This window comes from Cyrtonyx montezumae, unplaced genomic scaffold, assembly GCF_038088225.1.
Source record: "Cyrtonyx montezumae isolate F1298 unplaced genomic scaffold, pur_monq_1.0 scaffold_25, whole genome shotgun sequence".
Lineage (NCBI taxonomy): Eukaryota > Metazoa > Chordata > Aves > Galliformes > Odontophoridae > Cyrtonyx > Cyrtonyx montezumae.
Window position 1 is genome coordinate 1833912 of NW_027071992.1, and position 15782 is coordinate 1849693.

General features: G+C 37.7%; 2 protein-coding genes across 3 annotated transcripts in view; both read right to left on the minus strand.

Moving 5' to 3' along the window:
• The window catches only part of SERINC5 (serine incorporator 5), a 510096-nt gene that overhangs the window by 136968 nt on the left and 357346 nt on the right, over nt 1-15782 (minus strand). The gene's annotated exons all lie outside the window — the stretch shown is intronic.
• Nucleotides 595-15782, minus strand: part of HOMER1 (homer scaffold protein 1) — a 90436-nt gene continuing 75248 nt past the window's right edge. For both annotated transcript variants that reach the window (XM_065739822.1, XM_065739821.1), the window contains 3 exons: nt 7343-7453; nt 5770-5850; nt 595-1605 (listed from right to left, as the gene is read on the minus strand). In XM_065739822.1, the coding sequence (XP_065595894.1) occupies nt 1417-1605; nt 5770-5850; nt 7343-7453 (381 nt within the window). In that variant the 3' untranslated portion in view covers nt 595-1416. The remainder of the gene's footprint in view (nt 1606-5769; nt 5851-7342; nt 7454-15782) is intronic.

Sequence of the window (15782 nt, forward strand, 5' to 3'; positions counted from 1 at the left end):
ACACTTGGCTTACCTTTCAGAGTTGTTTTTTGTTGTTGGTTTTTTTTTTTAAGTATATCTATTATATAAAGAAATGTGTGTTTGCCAAAAGTCTGTTAAAATTACATCAGAACAACTTTAAAACCTGCTCGTTGAGGATAACTGGATTAAATCATTTCCTGCTTTTAAGCCTCTAGTTAACAGTAGTGAATATTGCCTGGTGTTGTTTCAATAAAGAGGTGATATGAAGACCCATAAAAGAGTAAACATGTCTCCATTTCAATTTGTTATGACAGCAAGACTTATAGAAACAGCTTTCTTGGCTGGACAAGTTCAGTGTCCAAGTAGTCCCTTGCAACAGCTCTTGCCCTTAATGCAGTCTATAATAAATACTGCTCCCCACAAGCCATTATTTACAAAATCTGAAATTCATGTGACATTCTGAAAAAATCTCCTGCAGAACAGGCTAACAGTTAATTCAACATAGATATCTGATATATTTAGCAAGGCCAGACAACAAATGACTAGCTATTTCTTGTTATCTGTGCATGTCAAAGCTAACATTTTAAATTCCCATTTTCCTTTTTTGTTTGTTTGTTTTCTTGGTTGTTTTTTTTTGTTTGTTTGTTTGTTTTGTTTTGTTTTTTTCTCCTGGGGGACTCACCTGCCATCATTGGTTGGCTTCAACATACAGGTTAGTGGAAGATAGCATCTTGCTGTAATTACATGGAATTCATATGATAATGTAAACCTTACAGTGGACAATATTGTAGAACACCAGAATAAGCTCCATAAAGAAATACAATATATCCCAGTAAATATATAGATTAAAAAAACAAACAAACAAACAAAAACCAGCTGACCAACCAACTGAAATACCCAGAAGTAAGAACTTTACACAAGCAGTTAGGAACTTTGTTTCAATTAAAGATGCAAATCTCTCTCACTCCTGGCAAGAATAAATTGGTAATGGCACTGTTTCTCCACAGCGCAAAGAATCCTGAGAAATTATTAAGAACAACAAAATACAGGGCTGTCATCACTAAGTTCTTGCACAAAACACAGCAATTAAATATCTTAAATAAATAAAACAGTAGATAACCTGTATTGTGGATGTTATCTGGGACACTGGTAATTCTTCCATCACTGATAATTAGAAAAGGATTGCATTCAATTACTGCTAATATCTTTCAAGTTATGTATGGCCAATAATGTACAAGGAGGTAATTTGTAATTCAAGTTTTTTGTTTTGTTTTTTTTCTTCAGCTAGCTACAAGCTGAGTTCTGAATTTTACATTGAAATACGATTCAAATTTAAAACGAACCCTCTCAGAGGAGCATTTCTAATTTTGTGCAACTTTGATGCAGAGCCCAACAAAGTCCTATGAAGAGAGACAGTGCATCTTTAAGCTGATTGGCACTGAAATCCCATTTTCTTTAGCTGCATTCTATTAGCTTGGCCAAGTTATCTCGTAACTCTGTTAGTTCAAATATTTTTCCGTCAAGAATTTCTAAAAGTGTCTTCAAGTTATTGCGAAAAGCTTCTTGCTCATTCTGACTTTTCTCCAGACGTTGCTCTAGATCAGACAGCTGGCCTTCCAGGTCTTTGTTTCGAATTTCTACTTCCTTCAGAGAAAATACATAACATGTTAATGTGTTGTCTACAAACAGAAAGCAGTCAAACCTCCTCCTGGTATTCATGAGATACTTTCGTTTTCAAAACAGTTTGCCATCCTTTAAAGTTTATGTGGTACCAAAACCAGAATTCACATTTTTATTAGAACTGAACAGCCAACCTTTCTTCTGCTGGTTTTTTTTTTTTAGTAATTCAATCTGAAGGAGAGACACTTCTGGAGAGGGATAAAATTTTGTCAGTGTACAGTGTGTTATGTTCAGTGATCACTTTATAATTTGAAAATACGGCACCTATTGAAAACAACTTCTCACTTATTTAGAGATAGATGAATGCTCCAGGGCAGAGTCCCCAGGAGGTGGCCTTGCACAGAAGCTCACCATGATCACTGCTTTATATAGCAAGGAGTACCACTTCTGTTTCATGTTATATGCCTTTTCACACTGAATATTAAGACTAGAATAAAAGCTGGAGGGACTGATCAAGGTGAAATCACTTGTAGCATATTTAAAAACATAAGCAACAAGCTGTGCCCTGGAACAGCCTCCCTCAAGGGCTGTAGCACAGTACAGTGCCATGCAGACAAGCTCTGTGCTCAGCACATGCTGGGGCCCTCTCATATCTCATTGCTAGAGCATGGTCACATTGCACTGCAACAGCATGCTGTTCTGTCTCATTCATGGCACGTCTCATACATTCCTGATAAATTTATTAATTTTAGCTATGGAAACTACTTCTGCAGGCAGCACAGGAACAGCATGCTTAGAGCACCTTGAGCAGCTATTTCTAGAAAGGCGTGGTCTGAATTAGTATTTATGTACACACCAACACATCTCCCTCCTTTACAGCAGTTTTGCATCACAGAGCTCTAAGGGATCTGCTCTGAGCTTTAAGATCAAGGCATTTCACCCAGCCTTAGGGAGGGAGGCCTGGCACCCTGCAGCAGCCTCTGCCAGCACCAAACTTCTCTTCCTCCCCTCCCCACCTCCCACTGCTTCCACTGTCATTCCTCTGTTGCCCTCAAAACTCTCCAAGTGCCATAGAGGTGGAAGGCAGCACCCCAGGCCTGGGCAGGGAAAGCTCTGGCAAGCTCAGGACCCCTAGGCCTCATCTCCTTGTGGAATGGAACAACTTGCTCACTGCTCCTCTGTGAAGTGGCAAGTTAAAGAAGATTTTAAAACTCTCTGGAGATGCTCAAAACCATCCTGGACACATACATGTGCAACTGGCTGTAGGGAGCCTGCTTCAGCAGGGCACCGGACTAGGTGATCTACAGAGCCCCTTTCCAGTCCCTACAATTCTGTGATTCTGCAACAGAATTTTGGCCACACTTCCTGAACAGCACAACTGAGAGGAATTACCCCTTGCTGCCATCGTGAAAATTATTTTAATCCGTTTGACACAGATCAATATAGTTGCCAATAGATTAAAGGAAACTAACTGAAAAAGACTGTTTGTAGACACAGCGTAAATTAAAACGGATGGATGTTTAGGTAACCATTAGCTACCTCACAGCTGTTAGAAACAAAGGAGCTGACTGTCACCCAGCCAACACTGACACCCACCACGGGTTATCTTGCACCTGCCCTAATAGAGGAAGCTCTGGCAAGGACCACGCCATGCAGTGCTGTGGGGGGCTCAGCAACCTGGGGCCAAGTGGCCATGTCCAGAATGAGCCAAGGAGCTCAGCATCATCTTGGCCCTCCTGGGATGACACAGTCTTTCCAATAGCTCATGCAGAACTGACTGAGCATGCCTTTTGCTATTAATGTATGGGAAACACTACCTCCCAACTGTTGTATTTGATCCCCACACATCTTTAGCCAGGGTTAGTATTAGTGGTTTTTAAAACACTTAATTGAATACTCACATCCTGCTAATGTGCAGCTTCCTACTGCAAATCAGACTACCTCAAACCTGTTCCTTTTTAATGGAAGAAGTGGAGAGGTATCCACGTAATACAATCTATTCCCTTAATTGTATCATTTCTCTTTATATGCAGTTAATTTCCTCTGACAATAACCTGATGATACATCCAGGCCCTGGACATGGTTTTTAGATGTTCTTACAGAAGACATGATTACTTTTTATATTTTATTTCCTTTTAGAAAATAAATAAACTACTAAGAAGTCATGTTTGATATTTGCACTGTATGGATCTCCCGGGGAAGTCAGACAAAGGATCAGAATAAAATATTCAAACCATATACAACAGATGTACTTAGGGATCAGGCATATTAATAAAGATATCCTCACTTATCATGAGAATCACACTCATCATGACTCATTCATATATCCTAACTAATGAAATTATTATGTAACAAGAGCCCCAATACTTACCCTGCACAGATATACCATACTACTACTTACTGATATTTGTCTATGATTGATTTCTAATTAGTTGCCTGATACAAGTTTGTCAGAAATGCAAAATATCTTGAAACAATTTTTGTACACTGCTTTTCATACAGGCTGCATTCTAATTAGTTATGTAATCTGTTTGTGAACTCAAGAGGGGAAAAATAGATCAGAGGAGGAAGGAGTGTGATGAACAAATACAGACCCTATAGTCGATCACCCTAAAAACAGGCAACAGGTCTAATACATTAACACACATGGGATGGTCAGTCTGGGGCTACAGAAGAAAACACAATTTTTCTGGCGTAGAAAGAACAGACGTAGGGTGAAGGATTCAGAGAAGGCTGTTACTGTCAAAGCAGAGGCAGTGCTGCATTAAGCAAAGATGCATGACCTTTTATTGCTGCATCAGGTCAGCAATAAGCTTGAACCTGAAGACGAGCAACTTCTATCTCAGATGTTAAGACAACTTTAAACTTATTTCAGTAGAACCACATATAACCATTTTAAGAAACTGATCACTTACAAAGTGACATATGGACATATATACATAATATATCCATTTGTTTATTGAACATAGACCAAAAAGAAGCTGCAGACTTTATAATTTTTAGTAAAAATATAGCATTTTTGAATGCTAAGACATCTTTCTTTTACTAGTCTCCCATAATGCCACTTACTAAGGATAGCTGCTTCTCAGCTCCTTATTACTTTTGATGAGATCTCATACTGATATTATTACATATACTACTGCAAGAACAATTTCTAACTTTCATCATTATCTCTTTTTTAAGCCTCCTTTTCAGTTGAAAATTCCGATGCTTTAGTCTAAACTTAGCAACAGTTCTTGGAATAGTGGAACAGATGAACTAAAAACAATCTTTGAAGAAACATCATAATAACATACTTTTTTTTAAAAAAAAAAAGGATGGTGGAAAATGAATAAAGTACTTCTGCTCTTATGTGGTTCATTCTGTATGTTAAAATGAGTTTCAAGGAAGTTCCAATTCATACAATGTATTTCAAAGAATACTTGTTTAATGATCATTTATCTGCGTACAGATTGATGGAGCTTGTGTTTATCCTGATTTAGGACAAGGTGATGGTCAAATTTAGCTCTATGGATTTGGAACTATTTAATGCCTGAATTTCCAGTTATATCAACATTCTGAAGTCTGAATTCAAATTCATTTCAGCTTCAGGTCTCCCTTAACATGGAGGAACAAGTCTGGGCTGGCTGGTCAGCCCAGCAACAGAAAGGCACAAGATGTAGCAAGAGAGAGCATACTGCTCCCAGATGCTGAGGAATCTGGCTTTACATGTAGGAAAGAAAAAAACAAGAAAGAAAGTAAAAACAGTAAAAACACAATAATTCTAAATAATTCCAAGAAAATGTTAAGTTCTGTTTTTAAAGTCTGTACTTCACGAGAACATTTTAACCTTTATCAGAGTATGTTTAGAAGCTGATTACAGATTCATCCCAACATCATGACACACAGTCTGACAATTCAGTGGGCCCAAGACTATGACAAGATACTGCTGTGAAAATGAGACCAGCTCCAGAGTTGGGTGGAGATCTGAGGTGTTCTAAATGGAATTTGGGTCAGTTCCCTTAGGAAAAAAGTAGTATTTTATTGCAGGTGGAAACTGTGGGACAAATTCCCAAGGAGTATCCTGACCCCACCACTTAGATTTATCTGGTAGCTTCAACCAACGCAGCAAAAACTGCTGATGTAAACTGCTCACTTGAAGATCATTTTGTCCTTCTGTCTAAATGAAGATAATGCATTATAGCTCACCTGTAACTTCTGGGTCAAAGAATCCCTCTGTGCCTGGAGCTCTCTGGCATTGTCGATTTCTTGTTTCAATCTTTCAATTTCCTAAAGGAGAACAAACAATCCCTTTACCAAGACACTACATGGTTTGGCTTCAGTGCAGGTGAGCTAGCTGCTTCTTCTTCTCTTGAATAAGTCATAGCAAAAATACCAAAACTGGCAACTGGCTAATGCCATCTTAAGCCATGTTCTCAATATTCCTGAATCATAATCCCAAAAAGGCAATTGTGAATAAGCAACAATAATGGTAAGTATTTTCTTTGTTACAAAAGTCCAATCCTCTTCCACTTCAAAAGACGTGAAACATTTTTTTCCTAAAATATTAAAGGTTCTTGCTGTTGAAAATTGTATACTTAATGCTCTATTATAATTCAACCTTCCAATTTTTTTCATGAGAAAAATCCAATTTTCATCTGTGAGCATTTTATTGTGTCAGAAAAATTGCCTGCTTTGGCCATTGATTTCTATAATTAACTTGAAGCTAACAAATACTTTTTTCCAGAGGGCTGTACTAGCCTTTCTTTTGGAAAGAAGTCTTTGCATTCAGCATCTTAGAATAATTTGAAAGAGCATGTGTGGGCACCAAAATGGGAAACATTACCAACATAAGGTCAATCTCAAGTATGAGGGAGCCTGAGAAAGGCTTTCTTTAACTCTGGGAGAATATTCTGTTTACATCAAGGAGCCCCTCTCCTGCATCGTCCTTAGAAGCAGCTAACAACAACCCCAACTTCCGCTGGAGCCAGGACCCTGCAGGTTACTGTGGATCTCCAAAATCTCATGCCAGTGCATGCTTTGTCTCTCATGGAAGGCTCAGAGAATCTGGCCTTAAACAGGACAAACAAACTGTCATATGAGGATTCTTCCACCACCCTTTTCCTGTCCTACATGGGTTGATTCTCAACCATTCTATAGCATATATCTGCTTTACTCTAGGTCCCATGTCAATATAGGTCTTATTCCAATTGCTTCCACATTTCAGGTGATGATCTAGCAGAAAGGCAAATGGCACAAGAAAAATAATTCCTGCTGCAGGCTGGAGGTTTGGCCTGCTTTGAACTAAATGACTGATCTTAGGGATATTAGTCAGTTTTATTAACATAGCTCAAAAAAAACCAGATTGGCCTGAAAAGAGCAGAGCATTGTTCTTTTTTTTTTTTTTTTTTGCTTCAAAGCCCTCTCTCTAGAAAAAGAAAGCATGCAGATGACTGACTTCTTTCTTACTGAGTGCTCATAGCATCACAGTGATGATGATTGCTCTAAAGGAACCACTTGTGCCACAATTTAGATTTATTTTTGATAAGAGTAATCTCAGAAAAGCCTTTGGAAAAAAATGATACAATTTTTTGTTCTTCAGATACCCCATGTTGAACTGCAATTATATAGAATAAAAACCAATATTTTCAAATCAGCTGAAAAATTAACTTTTTATCATCTATAGGAAAAAAAATGTGCTTACCAGTCATTGCAAGATTAATATCCAAAATCTTTAGAAATTATGTGAACAACAAATAAAGAAATAAACATTAGGAAATACCTCTTCTTTCTTCTTCAGTGTAGATTCTAATTCCTGTATTGTCTGGTTTAATTCTGTTTTATGTGTGTGGACTGCATTGGCTTGACTGCTCACACATTCCAGCTCAGTCACCTGTTGAAATAATTAGTAGCAACATATACAAAATTAATTGCAACAGTTTTAAGGTACCACTACTTCTTTGCATAAATAGCTGCATTTGAAATATTATCACTCAGTTCTGGGTGACTTACACTGATGAAAATGGCAAAGCCGTTCTTATGAATCCTGCATAAAATTTGTCAAAAAACATTTTTGCAGAAAATGGCTACCATGTTTACTACAATAACTTTGAAACAGTGATTTTGCATCTTGCAGGCTGAAAATAACATTAATTAAAAGTAATACTTATTATTTTATAGAAGAAACTTTATTACAATTTCAGAAACTGTATTGTCTAGATGATTAAAAACAGTTATGTCCATCTAACTTACCTCTCCATCTGACACTTTTTAATGTTTCATCATCTTAATAAACTAAGCCACAACGTTCCCTCCCTCCCTAGCAAGCCAATTAACATTTCACAGCCTCATTTTCTGACACTGCTTCAAGTGTAACAGTAGTCACTCAGCTACCAATGCACAGCTGCCAACTTCTTATGTCCTCTAGATTCACATCTCATCTTGCAGTCACAAAGCCAACAGCTAATGGCACAATTTGGATTGGTACAGTTCTTCTTTATTAGCAGGCAGCATTCTCCATCTGCCCTTGGATAAGATACCTGGCAATGGTATGCCCTTTTCATTTTGCCTCTTTAATTGAAGAGATGTAAATATCCTGCTATTCATAGATAAATTGACATTAAAAAATGTACCAAAGAAATAAAACAGTCTACACAGAACGTCTTTGCTCACATACCTCTCAAATTACAGATTAGAGAACTCTCACACCACATGTCTGCATGGATATCTGCACTACAACCCCACAGTTAAATAACAAATTGTCTGAAGTATATGTAATTTACAGACTAATAGCTCATTTTTTTTTTCAGAATATATACACCCATCAGTCTTAGCACTTAGCCTAGAACAGAGTTGTGTCATCTACCTACAGAACAAATCTGCCTTCTAAGAAGAAAGGATGTTTCCATGCCACTCAATTTGGCAAGGTAAACTTTTAAGTCTCAATTTAACTTCCTTAGAAAAGCAGTCCATAGACAGTGTGGAGGTATGCTTCAGGAAATTTTTCTTGTTTTGATTTTTGAGGAATCAAGATTTGTGCCCTTCATCACCAGTGTAGTCTCACTAGTGAAGCCATTGTCATGCTAGTAATTTCAGACTCTGAACTGTTTGTATGCTTGAAATAGAGATTACAGAGTACAGGAAGAAGTTGAGAGAAAGCCAAGATTGAAATAGAAGAAAATTAAAACAAAATACCTCTCAGCTTTTCCCTTCTGAGTCACAGGGCATGAACCTTCTCTGTTTAACAGTCACAGCTAGTCTACATTGTCCTCCTGGAAAGCTGTCATTTGGCATTTTTGAGCATCAGATTTGAAGATGTTTAGACACTAAGACTACAGCAGTTCTTAGGAGGGATGAGGGAAATTAGGAAAGAGAAGATAGCTTGACAACACCTCCAACCCCCAACACAAATGCACTAAGAATTATCTCATTTACTGGAATTGTCCCAAAAGAAATATCTGTGCTCATAACAAAACAGTAACAACAGTTTATTCAGTTTTACATGCTACTGAGCATTATGACTGCAGTCTTAGATCATTTTCTCAATTTGCTAGAATTACACACAAATATATATATTTAGATCTTTTCTGACTACTACTGATTGCAACTGTTAGAGTTCTCACTTCAATAATTACACAAACACAGACAACCAGAATACAACACACTGACTGGGATAAACCTATATGTAAACAGTGCCTGAACTAACATGCTTTTTTACATTATATTGTGTAAATACATAAAGAATGACAAAATCATAGAACACATTCAGGCCCCGAGGGATGGTTCAGGACCTCATTCAAAACTGGCCACGGTTGGAAGTCATATTTGGTTGCTAAAGGTCTTGCCCAGTCAAGAGCCATTCACCATTTAGTAGAGATGTCACACTTCTACACATTCCTGCATTTCTGTTCTAAGCTCAGCACAAGTCCTGCCACTAATGCTTTATGTTGAGCTCTAGTCCATTCCAAACTTTTGCTACAACTGCCATCCACACCAACTATCTTCACCCCTTCTAAAGTTTAATCTGTTGAGCATTTCCAAGCTTTTCTGCTGAACCAAATCTTTAAGTCAGAAATGGATGCCACTGTGAACCCAGGGTTAGTGATGATTTAGGAACCCAAGTTCAGACCCTCTCCCATCCATTGTAAATGTCTGGAACAGTGTATGATAATTCCAAAGAAGGCCAATCTCTCTTACAAAGCAGTTGTACCCTTGTAGTAGTAATAGGAGTTTGGGGAAATTAAGACTTCCTCTTGGTCAAGGAGGATCTGGCCAGAGGTCATCTAGGCAAACTCAGCACAGTTAAGTCCATGGGCCCTGATGGGATGTAACCATAAGTGCTGAGGAAACTGGCAGAAGTGACTGCCATGCCACTCTATCATCTTCAAAAGGTCATGAAGAACAGGAGGGGTGTCTGAGGTCTGGAGGAAAGCCTCTTGAGGAATAACCACATATACCAGTACAGGGGCTGACCTGCTGAAAGGGAGCTCTGCAGTGAAAGATCCGGGTGTCCCGGTGGACAGCAGCTTGGCCACGAACAGGCCTTTGTGGCCAACAAGGCCAGTGGTTTCCTGGGATTTGTTAAAAAGAACATGGGAAGCCTGTCAATAGAAGTGGCCTTTCCCTTCTACTTTGCACTGGCGAGGCCACATCTGGAGTACTGTGTCCAGTTCTGGGCTCCTTGGTTCAAGAAAGATACTGAACTTCTAGGAAGAGTCCAGAAGAGTCCAGAAGAGGGATCATTTGTAAATATGATGAGGGGCCTAGAGCATCTCCCATATGAGGAAAGACTGAGAGACCTGAGACTGTTCTGAGCTAGGAGAAGAGAAGAAGGAGGTATCTTCTCAACACTTATTAAATATCTAAAAGGTGAGAGAAAAGTGGGAGGGGGTCAGGCTTTTTTTGGTGATGCCCAGTAATAGAACAAGGGGCAGTAAGCACAAACTGGGATGGAAGAAGTTCTAACTGAACACAAGAAAAAAATTATTCATTCTGAGCATTGCAGAACACTGGAACAACTGCCCAAAGAGGTGGAGTCTTCTCTGGAGATACTGAAAACCTGCCTGGATGTTTTTCATTCCGCTTCCTATCTATACACAATCTACTTCAGCAGGGGGTGTGGACTAGATGATCTTCAGAGATTCTTTCAAAATGGTACGATTCTGTGATTCTGTAAATACTCATTTACACACTCAACAAGAGAAACAGGAGAAAACTCAGTCCCAAAATGACCTTTCTAGTGCTCCAGAAGCAAGGGTGCATAGGTGTCTCCTGTGAGCTAGCGTGTGTGAAATGTTATTGTTCTTGGCTGCCTATATTGCTGCTAGCAGGAAACGCTGACTGGAAGAGACCATTTGTGGCTGCATGGCTCACATGAACACTCCTCAGTATGCTCTGCACAATACTAACTCAAGGCACATTCTGAAATTGCTTAAGCAAACACAGCTGATTTTGCTTGAGTGAGTAGGGTTTGCTATACAGATCTTCTTGCCAAGAGTCAAGCACTCTCAGAAGGGCAATTAATTACCCATACTAAAGGGGCTGTGACATGGACTCTAGTTCAGCTTTTCTCTGGGCAAACATGCGTTTCTGTTATTCTATGATTTCTTATTGCTTTTATGCAGAAAGATAATGATTTGTACAGCTGTTTTGTTAAATGATTTTGAAGGGAAAAAAAAAAAGTACAATTAAAAGGACACGGTTACTTTAATCGAACTTACTGTCACGGTGTTATCCGTGACAGTGACCCAAGGGAAACCGAGAAGAGAGAGAGAAAGGGAAAGGAAAAAAAAAGCCTGCACCGTTAGTGGCCACGCGGCCGCTGAGCAGAGCCGTGTGCTCCGGGGGGAGGGGGGGGGGGAAACAGAGGGAATAGATGGGTCTACAAAAAAAAACAAAACAAAACAAAACAAAACAACGGCACGATCTGAGAAGGAACGGTAACTTTACTAAATCTAATAAAATTGAACAATTGAGAGAGAGACAGTTTCCAAACCAAAAGCTGTGAGCTTACGTTGGGGAGGAACTGCAGGGAAAGCACACGCGCTGAATCTCCACAGCAGCCCAGAAAGCGCGCCAAAAAAGAGGCGGGCCTGGCGTCTGGTGCGGAGCTCCGCCCCTCCGCTGCTCCCACAGCATTAACTCCTTCACTGCTGCGTGATGTTCTGGTGTGGAATACCGGCATCAACACCACAAAACCACACCACTTATTTAAATGCCTATTCCTACACAGATCTGAAAAGATGTCACATATTTTCATGATGCTCTCCTCCTGAATGTACGTTCACATAAGAAAATAATATTATGACCTTTTAAAAAATTTGCAGAGTAAGATGGGTTGGAAAACTACCCAATATAAAGCATATGTAAGTGAAAACGTAAGTAACAAAAGATAAAACTAGGCAAAAGTCTGGATAACGCTTACTTGCTCAGTTCCCTTGTTTGAAATTTATTTTTTTTCCTTGTGATCATGGTCCAAAAAACATTTAAAATAATTACTTAAGCATTATGCACAGAGGGAGGCAAATAAGAATGGTAAAATATTTTCGTCTAACCATCCCAATTGTTATTTTCAGGGACATCTCCTTATACATTTTTTTCACATTTAACAATCAATCTCTCAAACTTTTGCCCAGTAACACCAAGCAACAGAACCAACTTATCAAACCTTGTTTCTGGTACAGAATTCTGACTGTAGTCTGAATTCTGACAAATACTGAAAAAACAAATCTGGAACAGTAACAGGTTGAACAAAATTCTTTCTGACACCATAAGACTGCCCTAACTTGCATATCTGGAAAAAGTCAAATATAGTTCTTAGCCCCTACTTCTGTATTTTACATTTGTCACGCAGGTAATGATTGCTCTTAAAGAAAGAAGATCTGAGAGGGCTTTTTGGTGATGATTTAATAGGATACGTTTTCTTGTATATGGATATTATTATACCTAAATCCATATCTGAATGAGAAATATATCAGCTCAAATAAGACAGAAAGATAAGTTGCTCTGATGGAACCTTTCCTGCAGAGGCCAATCTTTTTGATCTACATTTTGATCTAGGGTCAACAGCCTATAAATAGAGAAGAATGCCTAGCAGAAGTTTTCACTGGAATGTTCAGCTGCTGGCAAGACAGGAGTGAGACCATGTAACAGAAGGGATAACAGACTTTAAATAAGCTTAAGACAGTGAACTGCACAAAGATACTCCAAGGAAGCAAACCAAATCAAAGCTCTAAGAAACCAAGTGAAAAGATTGTATCAAATCTCAAAATAGACAACTGTTGAAGGCTGTGGTCAGACAGAGGCAAAGAAGTGGGAATAACAGAAATATTTCAAGTAGCCACCCTTCCAGAGCTATTAATGACCAAATGGATCTGGTATATATTTGCTCTAGGTTGATTCATTATTTTCAAACTACTTTCTTGACATAGCGTGTACTCTTCTGATGTCAATCAACAAGTTTTTATTCAGGATCTCTACATTAGATGCAATAGGTCATGAATTTCTTATTCACCTTCATATAGAAATTATTTCAACTATTACAGAACAGTAGAGAAAGATATGTTAAGATAAATTTTCAGTGCTGCTTCAGTTTGTTTTATAGATGTATCTCATACTCAGTCACTTTCTAAATAAGTCTTCCCCATTTGTATTTACTGTGGAACAAAATATCCAAGGTCTACTAACCCAGGCTACAGTGCAGAACAGCAGAATATTCATGTGCAGTTCAAGTATTCCTTATGTATTTTTAGCCAGTTGAGTTACATCCCTTAATGGATTATAACCACAACTGTGATAATATTATTGCATCAATAATTGAAAATGAGCCTCTTACAAAGGAAAAAGAGCCCTCTGCTTTCCACAATGAGAAGCAAAATGACATCAAGTGTCTCAGCAATACTTGGAATTACTGTTTCACCAAACTTTTGCGCAATTACTTTCTCAGTTCTTCATTCTGGAATGTAAGATGGAGAACAACATGTAAACAAAAAAAAAAATCGTAAAGAACCATCTAGTATAGCTTTCAAGAATAAAAACTCTGGGAAGATTTTTGGATCTATGAAACGTGAAATTGCAGAAAACAAGGAAAAATGCATTCCAAGGTAGCTACTGAAAGAAAAAAAAAAGTGAAGTATTATTCAGATGGATCATTTCTGACAGCAAATTTACTATTTTCACTTTCAAAGATTTACCCATAGATAAAATGAGAACCTGGGGAAATAAGTAGTTTTTGTGAATTACCAACAATATATTATCTTTTCTTCTTGGGCACTGAAGCCTCAGGCCTCAAACCATGGAAATATCAAACTGTTTTCCACAGTTCTTCATTTCTGCAGAGATAAAAGAAGAACAATCCATCATTTGCTTGCTTTGTGTGAATAAAGTAATGAAACTGAAGTAGGAATATCTGAAAATACAGAAAGTGTACTCAACTTCATGCTGTGAGCATCAGCCATTAATTGTTTTTAGCAACTGATAATTCTAACACTAACTTCACGGGATATCTTAGTCTGCAGTCCAATCAGCAAATATTTTTTCCAGCTATCTGGCCATTTAATTCAAGATGTGCAATAGCAAACATGGTACAGAAAGGTTGTCCTTTAATCCTGAGGACTTTATGGCCAGTCATTTCCATATTCTTCAATGGAGTTCTGTAATTATAGTTTAGATTTTACAAAGCTTTGACTATACAAAAATTACATGGTATGCTTCCACAAAGTATGCTTTCTATAAGATGCAGATCTTACAACATGTCTTACATTATTTTTTTTAGAAAGATGATGATAAAGTAGATGATAAACCATTTTTTTTTAACCTTTCCCAGACTGACAGCAGGTACTTTTCTAGCATCTTCCATGAAGTGTAAGTGAACTCCCTCACAAAAAATAAAGTATTTGTTTTGGGTCAAAAATGGATATCTGCTCTAAAAGTTAACAAGGCAAACAAAAAATACAGAAAGGACTTGCCTTCGGTTCACTAACTTTCCATAAAAAAAAGCAGGCTTCACATTCTGATTTCAGGAAACAAAACAACCATTACCTGATTCACCTGCTCTCTGTGAAAAGGGATGGGCTATTTAAGAAACTGGAAGTATTAAACAAGGATTGAACCTTGATAAAGACTATACATGGACTATTAGGACTATTATTCACTCACCAAAAGGGACCTGAGACTGTGCTAGCCAACAAAAGACAATAACAAAAGCAATATTAAATGTATGATAGTTGAAATGGGTTTGAGGGAGCAAAAAAGTGTATCTGAAAGGAAAATACTCCTAGAAACAAAATGTTTGGCTTTTCTCCTTTGGTTATCCCCTAATATCACACAAAGAAGATGGCCACCTTCACAAGGCTCTTCCCAAGCACTTCTAAAATAATACTCTGGATTTCTTTTTACTAGAAATTAGTTCCACTGTGAGGATAACAGACCTTAAGCAGATAATCACTGCCTCCTCTAAAACAGAAACTCTTCTTTTAGGAAAATATTGTAGTTTCAAAAATTAAAAGTAAAGTTACTGTTTTCCCTTGTACCTTCTTGAAACTTGAATATAACAGTTATAAAGACTAGCTTTTTCAGAATTTACTTCATTGTTTCTAACCTTAATACTCCTCAGAACAATTCTATTGAACATTTGGTCAGTATTTAACGTCATTTGGGCAACAGCATCCTTACTAATTTTTCTTTTTCACGACTTTCAAGCACAAGAACTTGTCAGAGATTAATAGTCTGTATATGTAAAACTATTGATTTGCACTATTTTCTGTGCACTCAGGACTCCTCAATCTGTACACTCATTTGTTCCAATCAAATGCACTAAAAAATACTAGCAAAATGGTAATCACACTGTTTCAATTAAATTGCCAAGCTAACCATTCTTACCCTGCAAAACGTTTATCTATTTACTTTATAAGCAAATGGCACAACATGATTCATATGCTAATTAAAATAATTAAGAAGGATGTTAAACTTGGACAATTTTTTCCATTAATCAACCAATCTAAATTTTAATACAATGTAAGTTCAGCTTGTTCAGTAGGAAGAGGAGGGACACAGTCTTGAAGGTAGAATGAAAAGAGAGGTATCTCACAAAAAAAAGGTGTACTGACAGAACGTTTGTGTTTTTTTAATTAAATCTCCATTCATCAGTTTCTTGTTAACAAACTTTCTGTCACCTTATTTCATATTTCCAAATTTAGGAAATTTCCTTCCTTGCTCACATAAGA